General features: G+C 42.5%; 1 protein-coding gene across 1 annotated transcript in view; it reads right to left on the reverse strand.

The window, feature by feature from the left end:
- LOC139027929 (protein eva-1 homolog C-like) overlaps nt 1-8,800 on the reverse strand; it is a 21,832-nt gene extending 13,032 nt beyond the window's left edge. Inside the window, exons 1-5 of the mRNA XM_070444147.1 lie at nt 8,698-8,800; nt 5,625-5,811; nt 2,698-2,827; nt 2,321-2,471; nt 1,254-1,397 (exon numbers count right to left, since the gene is read on the reverse strand). Coding sequence (XP_070300248.1) covers nt 1,254-1,397; nt 2,321-2,471; nt 2,698-2,827; nt 5,625-5,811; nt 8,698-8,800 — 715 coding nt within the window. The remainder of the gene's footprint in view (nt 1-1,253; nt 1,398-2,320; nt 2,472-2,697; nt 2,828-5,624; nt 5,812-8,697) is intronic.
- Between the last annotated feature and the right edge of the window lie 2,479 nt (nt 8,801-11,279).

Genomic DNA, 11,279 nt, shown 5'->3' on the forward strand with positions numbered 1-11,279 from the left:
GAGGGCAACAACCCAGCAGCAGGAACCGCTAACCTCCGCCTTGTGCAAGAAGGAGCATGCCAAGAAGCCCTGGCAAAATGACCTCCCAGAGGCACAAATAGTGCCATGTGTCAGCAATATGGTCTCACAAGGTGGCTGAGGATCTCATCTCGTACCTAATGGCGAGTCAGGCTACCCTGCTGGCGAGCACATGGAGGGCTGTGCGAGCCCCAACAAAGAAATGGCCACCCGACACCAACTGACCCAGCCAAAACCTACGGTCCATGCTGGAGGATGTTGCAGCAGCAGAACGTTCTCGCAGGCGTCTTCCAGACTCTGTCCGTCCTGTCACATGTGCTCATGTGCATCATTGAACCTGCTTCATCTGTGAAGAACCACAGGGCGCCAGTGGTCGAATTTGCCATCTTGGTGTTCTCTGGCAAATGCAAAGTCCTGCACGTGTTGGGCTGTAAGCGCATAACCCCCACCTGTGGACGTCGGGCCCTGCACTCACCCCATGGAGTCTGGTTTCTGACCGTTTGAGCAGAACACATAACATTTGTGCGCGTGCTGGAGGTCATTTTGCCAGGGCTCTGGCAGTGCTCCTCCGTTGCACAAAGGCAGGAGCGGTTACGGGTCTGTGCTGACTGGGTTTGGTCTCCATCCTACGGCCTCCTCCACGTCTCCTGATTGTACTGGCCTGTCTCCCTGGTAGCGCCTCACATGCTCTGGAACCACTACGCTGACAGACACAGCAAACCGTTCTTGCCACAGCTCGCATTGATGTGCCATCCTTGGATGAAGCTGCACTACCTGAGCCACTTTGTGCTGGGTTGGTAGACGTCCGTCTCATGCTACACTAGAAGTGGAAAGCACGCCAGCATTCCCAAAAGTGACCAAAACATCAAGCCAGGAAGCATAGGAACTGAGAAGTGGTCTGTGGGTCACCACCTGCAGAACCACTCCTTTATTGGGGGTGTCTTGGCTAAATTGCCTTATAATTTCACCTTTTGTCATTCTCATTTGTTACAACAGCATGTGAAATTTATTGTCAATCAGTGTTGCTTCCTAAGTGGACAGTTTGATTTCACAGAAGTGTGATTGACTTGGAGTTACATTGTGTTGTTTAAGTGTTCCCTTAATTTTTTTGAGCAGTGTACATCTCTGGTAACATCACACACACACTAACAAGCATTGCACACATATTATCCAAATACTGACTGTTAGCACTTGGTTGCCTATAGCAGCACCCCAAAAGACCTCCGGTCACTTACTACATGTGAAGGACACTCTTAGGTGCTTCCTGGTGCCAGGGAAACATGGGTCCCCAAAGCTCTGAGTGTCCCCCTGAACTGAGCAGTTGGCTCGGCCATGACACCTGCATAACACCGTCTTCAGGGCAGATGGTGACAGACACTCTGAAGGATAGATATACAGTATACTCTGATCAGACGTGGGTCAAATGTCAAATACGTTCAAATGCTTGAGCTGTGCATGATTTAGTCAGATACAAAAGAGCCAATGGTGTAGTCCCACAAGCAGTGATGTAAAGTACTGAAGTAAATAGTTTTTTGGGGGTATCTGTACTTTTACTTTTACTTCACAATAATGGCCATTTTCCCTGACATCCAAAAGTACTCGTTACATTTTTTAGGAAAATGTTCCAATTCACAAACGTATAATCAAGAGAACATCCCTGGTCATCCTCTGCCTCTGATCTGGCAGACTCATGAAACACAAATGCTTTGTTTGTAAGTTATTTCTAAGTGTTGGAGTGTGACCCTGGTTATCCGTAAAAAAAATAAGACAATTGTGCCTTCTGGTTTGCTTAATATAAGCAATTTTAAAGGATTTATAATTTTACTGTTGATACTTAAGTATACTTTTGAAATTGCATTTACTTTTGATACTTAAGTATATTTAAAACCAAATACTTTTAGACTTTTACTCAAGTAGTATTTTACTGAGTGACTTTCACTTTTACTTGACTCATTTTCTATCAAGGTATCTTTACCTTTACTCAAGTATGACAGTTGGGTACTCTTTCCACCACTGACCAAAAGTACAAACTCCAAGCTTAATCAAGCAAAAATATATGAGATAGGTATTTGACCCTGGTTTGACTCTGATATACAGTAGGCTATAAAGGTTGAAAACATGCATAGGTTGAGGGTATATCCATATACTTCATGCCTACTTGTGTGTTAGCCATGTGTAGTAAGTGACATAGTATTAACACACTAACACACTATTGATATGCACATTATTTTCATCCTAGTATTTGACCACTAGATGACACTTTAGTTCCCTTTATCAGACCAATGACTGTCTGGTTTCAGACCCATGTCAGGCTGTGGTGCAGATTCCTGAGGACAGTTGAGACTCCCATGCAGCAGGTGGCCAAACGTAGCCGAATTGATAGCCAGGACAGTGTCGTTCTTACACACCAGCTTCAGTGTCTTGCTTTCACACACCAACTTAGTACGGTGGTGCTATGAAAGATTAAAACAGCAGTATCATCACTGACAAAGTGACTGTATAATATATTTCAATAGAATTTGATAATAATATTGTATTTTATTCAGTTAAATAGAAACAGACAAATGTCATTCTAAGTCCGATGATACATTTCCTGATATAGCTGATGTGTCCAGGAATACTTTCTTAGATATTTTGTCTCCTAAATTCACAACCACAGTTTATGACCGTTTATATTACCCTGTGGACTAGTCTCACCGAGGCTTGTAGGGCACAATGAGGTACTTGCTGGTGAGGTTCCCGACCAAACACTGGACTGATGACAGGTATATGACAAGAACGCTGGTCCTGACACTCTGACACCACTTTCGGCAGGGACAAGATAACATAACATTCAAGTCATTACGTCTCAGGAGTAACCTTGCCTGAGACCTAAGGACTTTCATTAGCTCCCAGAGCAGACTAACACAGTCTTGAGGCATACCAGAGACCCAAGTTCAAACCCACAACTTATTAAATCACTGTTGGAGTTATTCTTGACAGTATGTGATTAATATTATTTAGGTGAAGAGCAACATTTTCATAGACTTGTCAACTTTTGGAGCCAACTGCTGATAACTGCTTCTGTTTTGCTTTCATTAATAGAGGACAACTCTGAGTGGTACATGTACGGTACTGTACTTTACCTGGATAGAGGACAACTCTGAGTGGTACGATGACTGTACTTTACATGGATAGAGACAACTCTGAGTGGTAACATTACTGCTACTTTACCTAGATAGAGGACACTCTGAGTGGTTACATTACTGTACTTTACCTTGGATAGAGGACAAACTCTGAGTGGTACATTACTGTACTTTACCTGGATAGAGGACAACTTGAGTGGTACATGTACGGTACTGTACTTTACCTGGATAGAGGACAACTCTGAGTGGTACATTACTTACTTTACCTAGATAGAGGACAACTCTGAGTGGTACATTACTGTACTTTACCTGGATAGAGGACAACTCTGAGTGGTACATTACGTACTTTACCTGGATAGAGGACAACTCTGAGTGGTACATTACTGTACTTTACCTGGATAGAGGACAACTCTGAGTGGTACAATTACTGTACTTTACCTAGATAGAGGACAATCCTGAGTGGTACATTACTGTACTTTACCTGGATAGAGGACAACTCTGAGTGGTACATTACTGTACTTTACCTGGATAGAGGACAACTCTGAGTGGTACATTACTGTACTTTACTATATAGAGGACAACTCTGAGTGGTACATTACTGTACTTACCTAGATAGAGGACAACTCTGAGTGGTACAGTACTGTACTTTACCTGGATAGAGGACAACTTGAGTGGTACATGTACGGTACTGTACTTTACCTGGAAAGAGGACAACTCTGAGTGGTACATTACTGTACTTTACCTAGATAGAGGACAACTCTGAGTGGTACAGTACTGTACTTTACCTGGATAGAGGACAACTCTGAGTGGTACATTACTGTACTTTACCTAGATAGAGGACAACTCTGAGTGGTACAGTACTGTACTTTACCTGGATAGAGGACAACTTTGAGTGGTACATGTACGTACTGTACTTTACCTGGATAGAGGACAACTCTGAGTGGTACATTACTGTACTTTACCTAGATAGAGGACAACTCTGAGTGGTACAGTACTGTACTTTACCTGGATAGAGGACAACTTTGAGTGGTACATGTACGGTACTGTACTTTACCTGGATAGGGACAACTCTGAGTGGTACAGTATTGTACTTTACCTGGATAGAGGACAACTCTGAGTGGTACAATTACTGTACTTTACCTGGATAGAGGGCAACTCTGAGTGGTACATTACTTGTACTTTACTGGATAGAGGACAACTCTGAAGTGTCATTACTGTATTTACCTGGATAGAGGACAACTCTGAGTGGTACATTACTGTACTTTACCTGGATAGAGGGACAACTCTGAGTGGTACATTACTGTACTTTACCTGGATAGAGGACAACTCTGAGTGGTACAGTACTGTACTTTACTGGTAGAGGACAACTCTGAGTGGTACATTACTGTACTTTACCTGGATAGAGGACAATCTGAGTGGTACAGTACTGTACTTTACCTGGATAGAGGACAACTCTGAGTTGTACAGTATTGTACTTTACCTGGATAGAGGACAACTCTGAGTGGTACAGTATTGTACTTTACCTGGATAGAGGACAACTCTGAGTGGTACAGTTTGTACTTACCTGGATAGAGGACAACTTGAGTGGGGTACAGTATGTACTTTACCTGGATAGAGGACAACTCTGAGTGGTACATTACTGTACTTTACCTGATAGAGGACAACTCTGAGTGGTACAGTACTGTACTTTACCTGGATAGAGGACAACTTGAGTGGTACATGTACGGTACTGTACTTTACCTGGATAGAGGACAACTCTGAGTGGTACAGTATTGTACTTTACCTGGATAGAGGACAACTCTGAGTGGTACATTACTGTACTTTACCTGGATAGAGGGCAACTCTGAGTGGTACATTACTGTACTTTACCTGGATAGAGGACAACTCTGAGTGGTACATTACTGTACTTTACCTGGATAGAGGACAACTCTGATGGTACATTACTGTACTTTACCTGGATAGAGGACAAACTCTGAGTGGTACATTACTGTACTTTACCTGGATAGAGGACAACTCTGAGTGGTACATTACTGTACTTTACCTGGATAGAGGACAACTCTGAGTGGTACATTACTGTACTTTACCTAGAGTAAGAGGACAACTCTGAGTGGTACAGTACTGTACTTTACCTGGATAGAGGACAACTTGAGTGGTACATGTACGGTACTGTACTTACCTGGATAGAGGACAACTTTGAGTGGTACATGTACGGTAGTACTTACCTGGATAGAGGACAACTCTGAGTGGTACAGTACTGTACTTTACCTGGATAGAGGACAACTCTGAGTGGTACAGTATTGTACTTTACCTGGATAGAGGACAACTCTGAGTGGTACATTACTGTACTTTACCTGGATAGAGGACAACTCTGAGTGGTACAGTATTGTACTTTACCTGGATAGAGGACAACTCTGAGTGGTACAGTATTGTACTTTACCTGGATAGAGGACAACTCTGAGTGGTACAGTATTGTACTTTACCTGGATAGCAAAAGAGGAAGTGCATTCAGTGTTGTCCTTGGTTATGTTTGTGTTTGCGGGGGGACACAAGTTCTTGCTTGGGACACGGCGTCTGTAGAATGCTGACAGGACGGATACAGAGGACCTGGAGGGACACTTGATAGACAGGGTGTCCCCATCACAGGCATGAGCAGTGTGGTTTCTCAGGACTGAAAATGAACAGATGGTTTGCATAGAGAAGAGACTTAGACCTCACGCATCAACCTGGTGTCCTGCTGTTGATCAAAATGTCCTATCACCACCTCTAAAGAAAGTTAGCATCAATTTCACATAAAAATTGTTCTAACAAATAGGCCCTATAAAGCGTGGATGGGGATTATTATGCAGAAATACTGTACTGTAATTTATTCTACATTTAACAGGCAGGCAATCTCAGCCAAATGCCAACAGTACAATATGACGCTGGTCAAACACCATGTCAAATGTAATCTCCCAGGAGTGGTTTTAATCATCTTTTTATTACTTGACAAGCTGTTCAGAGTTTATGAAACATATGTCAGAAATAAAGGATGACGTCACAGCCAAGAAGCTGTATAGGGCTTGATACACTTGAACCCAGACTAAATAGAGTTAGTAGAAAATAATTTGCCATACAAATCGAAGAACCGACCTAACACAGAATGAGTTTTCTGTTCCTAATTCATCATCTTTTAACAATGAAATTACATGACCTCTCCTAAACCCTCTTGGCTGGTTTCCCAGAAACAGATTAAGCCTATCCTGGACTAAAAAGCACTTTAAATTGAGAATCTCCTTTAATTGAACATGCTTCTTAACCATAGCTTAATCTGCAAGAGCAAACAAACAGTTTGACACATTACACAATGTGTGTCCTGTGTCATTGTCCTCATGGTCACCCAGCCATGGTTACAAGAGGGTTGTGTCCCAAACACTGGGAGTATCTCTCCTGAGCAGTGTTGTAGTATGCTACATAGACCTAGAAAAACACATAGGAGAACAGAGTTCATAATAGAGTTGGATCCATAGAAATAGAATCCCCTAGAAAGGACAAAACGTTGACTTAAATGGGTATTATTCGTTCTAGTCATTCTTATTCTATGGTTCGATCTGCCCTCATCCCATTGTCACGATATCCTGGGCCATAGAAATAGAATGACTAGATGGAATATAATTTCTAGTCATTCTATTTCTTCTTCCTGACCCCTCTATGACTCTTCCTGGCTGGATCTGTTTTGTGTTCCCCAGTGGCAGGCAGCTCCACAGAGCCCCAGTAGGGCAGTACCAGGCTCTCCCTCACAATAAGCTATTCTTAGGGCAGCTCATAGCTCACACCCGTACACAGATGTTGATCCCTGTAAGGATCAAATATAATGTAGCGGTAGAGTGACAACGGCAAGCCCCAGACAGAGGCAACACTGGTCAGTGGCGGTCACCCCTCGTGTGGACTGGCTGTCTATCTTGTCCAAACAAATCATCATGTAACATCTGTTTGTTGTCATGATGATGTGTCTTTCATTCGTCGATAAAGATGTAACCAGGACAACACAAATAAATCACTGCTATTATCTCAAATGGATGTCAATGTCATTCTTATTTAACAACAAAAAATGACTATTACTATCATTCTAGATTCCCTTTGACATGTGTGTTGAAACAGATCGTTGTGATGGCCATTCTCAGTGATATGTGTGTTGAAACAGATCGTCGTGATGGCCATTCTCAGTGATATGTGTGTTGAAACAGATCGTCGTGATGTTCCATTCTCATGATGTGTGTGTTGAAACAGATCGTCGTGATGGCCATTCTCAGTGATATGTGTGTGAAACAGATCGCTCGTGATGGCCATTCTCAGTGGTATGTTGTGTTGAACAAGATCGTCGTGAATGGCCATTCTCAGTGATGTGTGTGTTGAAACAGATCGTCGTGATGGCCATTCTCAGTGAGTATGTGTGTTGAAACAGATCGTCGTTGATGTGCCATTCTCAGTGGTATTGTGCGTTGACCAATTCGTTCGGACGTGGCCCATCTCAAGTGATGTGTAGTGTTGAAACAGTTATTCGTCGTGAATGGCCTAATTCTCATTTGAATGTGTGTTGAACAGATCGTCGTGGATGGAGCCTATTCTAGTGATGTGGATGTTGAAAACAGTATCATCGGATGTAGCCATTCTCAGTGATATGTGTGTTGAAACCGATCGTCGCTGATGGCCCATTCTCAGTGTATAGTGTGGTTGAAACAAGATCGATCGTGGAATCGGTCTTACTTCAGTGATAATGTGGTTGACAACAATCGCTCGTGATGGCCAATTCTCAGGTGATGTGTGTTGAAAACAGATCGTATCGTGATGCATTCTCCAGTGACTTTGTGTTGAAACAGATCTCGTTGATGCGCGATTCTCAGGGATATGTGTGTTGAAACAGATCGTCGTGATGGCCATTCTCAGTGATATGTGTGTTGAAACAGATCGTCGTGATGGCCATTCTCAGTGATACGTGTGCTAAAACAGATCGTCGTGATTGCCATTCTCAGGGATATGTGTGCTGAAACAGATCATCAGGATGGCCATTCTCAGTGATATATGGAGAATTTAACAAGAATTGTAATATTTTTTGAATTCTAATGACTATTCGAATTTATTTATGTTGTTTTTATTTAACCTTTATTTAACCAGGAAGGGCTCATTGAGATTTGAATTCTCTTTTTCAGGAGTGTCCTGGCCTAAATACATTTTTGTCATTTAGGAGGACAGGGTGCTCTAACCCTGACTCTTGTCTAACAGCCGTTTTTTGGCCAGGGATGTCCAGGAAATAAATCAAGGAATGCTGCGTCAGGTTGCGTCCCAAATGGCACCCGATTCCCTATAAAGTGCATCACTTTGGCTAAAGCCCTATTGGCCCTAGTCAAAAGTAAAGCATTACATTGCGAACAGGGTGCCATTTGGGATGCGGCCAGTGTCTTGTGGACGCTTCCTCTCTACAGAGCATGTAGTGCTGAGGGAGCCATACCAGCCCCCCCCCACCCTCACACTCTTTCTCTACAACAGCAATAACAAAGGTCAAAAACACTGCACTCACCGGAACAATGTGGAGCGGACCATGCTCTGTGTGTGTTCAGAGCCAGGATAAGGAAGAGGGACAGAGACCAGCAGGACCTCCAGAAGCTCCATGGGCTGGTCATGGTGCCCATCCTACCTTACAGACCACCAGGGGGGTTAACCACTATGAGATGCTGCTTGGCTGTTACTGACCGTGTGTGAGTGGTTAGGACGTTTACTGACCATGAGCGAGTGGTTAGGATGTTGTGGTGATGATACGTTGTCTTAACCCTGTTCACCGTCAAAAATAACATCTGACAGCTTCTGTGTGTGTTCAGATTCAGCGTGTTTAATAGTCACATCCATAAGCGATTGACCTCAAGGGACTGTTTAAAGTCACATCTACACAGGATTGATTCAGACTTTTAATAGTCACATCTACAAGGATTGATTCAGCTGTTTAAAGAGTCACATCTACAAGTTGATTCAGACTGTTTAATAGTCACATCTACAGGTGATTCAGACTGTTTAATAGTCACATCTACAGGGTTGATTCAGACTGTTTAATAGTCACATCTACAGGTTGATTCAGCAGACTGTTTAATAATGTCACATCTACAGGTTGATTCAGACTGTTTAATATCACATCTACAGGTTGATTCAGACTGTTAATAGTCACATCTACAGGGTTGATTCAGACTGTTTAATAGTCACATCTACAGGTTGATTCAGACTGTTTAATAGTCACATCTACAGGGTTGATTCAGACTGTTTAATAGTCACATCTACAGGATTGTTCAGACTGTTTAATAGTCACATCTACAGGATTGATTCAGACTGCTTTAATAGTCACATCTACAGGGTTGATTCAGACGTTTAATAGTCACATCTACAGGGTTGATTCAGACTGTTTAATAGTCACATCTACAGGGTTGATTCAGACTGTTTAATAGTCACATCTACAGGCGTTGATCAGACTGTTTAATAGTCACATCTACAGGGTTGATTCAGACTGTTAATAGTCACATCTACAGGGTTGATTCAGACTGTTTAATAGTCACATCTACAGGGTGATTCAGACTGTTTAATAGTCACATCTAACAGGTGATAGACTGTTAATAGCACATGTACAGGATTGCAGGTGTGATTGCAGGATACAATGAAAATCTTAGGTCCCTAGCTCCAACATGCCGGACTAAGTGACCATTGGGGGGTATAAAAAACTTATAATATACATATTAACAACTACAACAGTGATCATGTTGTTGGGGTGGGGGGGGGGGGGGAGCAGCAGGTAAGGTATGTTATCGTTGAGGAGGGTCCATAGGGGGTGCAGTAGGTAAGGTGATTATGTTGGGGTGGTGGGATGTCCATAGGGGAACAGCAGGAAGGTACGTTATCGTTGAGGGGGAGTGTCCATAGGGGTTGCCAGATAGTAACGTAGTTATGTTGGGGGGTGTGGTGGGGGTGTTCATAGGGGAAGCAGCAGGTTAGGTAAGTGATCGATGAGGGGGGATGTCCATAGGTGTGTGTTCGCACGTGCGTTTATACGACTGTTTGTGTGTGTGTGTGCATGCATGTGCTTGTGTGTATGTGTGTGTGTGCATTAATTTTTGTCCATGCTCCCCTTTGTGTGTTTACCACCTACCATCCAAGGTGTTAGAACCATACTGTTTATAAGAACTCCCCACAGAGACAAAGTTATCGAGGTGAAGATAACTGAACTCAAGACACAGATATTGGGTTCACAGGAATACCTTGTTTGTTTAGTGTGATAACGTGTCTTGACCCTGTGTGGGTAGTGACCGAATCAAGACCCCCAGCAGAGGGGGGGACCCCCCACTGGTCAACATGGAGGGTCTTGTTCAAAGAGATAAAGAGGTTAACTACATCCCAAATGGCACCCTAATCCCTTCATAGTGCACTACTTTTAATGGGTCCTGGTCAAAAGTAGTGCATTATATAGGTAATAGGGTGCTATTTGGAACGAACACAAAGCGGTCGTTTTTATTTCCAGCTGCTGTGTGTTCACAGTTTTTCCCAATTGTTAACACGTTTGCTGAAACTACATCTCAGGTACTCAAAACTCTAAGCACAAAACACAAAACAGTTAGCCAATTTCAACTCCAAAGACATCTTGTAAAATGAAACACAGCAATCAAAATCATGTTCTCCTTGCTCTAAACGTAACTCTGCGTACAAATGAGACACACATACACACGTCAAATGAATCTAACTTAGTGGCAACCGAGATCACACTAATGAGACATATTCAAAACACTACTATCAGAACCTATTTCAGTGTAAAGACTAAGATTTTATTGTAATACTGTATATTGTTTGTCTGTACTCAAACAAGAAAGGAACACAAATGCAATAAATGTGGTTTTATATTTCAACATTTATCAATACATGTCAAACAGCATGCTGTAAGCACACATACAGTAAAAATGCAAACATACAGTAAATATATTTTGCATATGCTACTGTATTTGTAGTACTGTACTTTATGTTATATCGATTTTACGGAATGGGGTTTCTTAAGGAATCGGGCTATGGTTGATAAGATCACTCTGATGTTATGGAAGATTGCAGGGTTTTCAATAATCTGTTGTTGGATTT

The sequence above is a fragment of the Salvelinus sp. IW2-2015 genome, linkage group LG6.2 (genome assembly GCF_002910315.2).
Source record: "Salvelinus sp. IW2-2015 linkage group LG6.2, ASM291031v2, whole genome shotgun sequence".
Classification (NCBI taxonomy): domain Eukaryota; kingdom Metazoa; phylum Chordata; class Actinopteri; order Salmoniformes; family Salmonidae; genus Salvelinus; species Salvelinus sp. IW2-2015.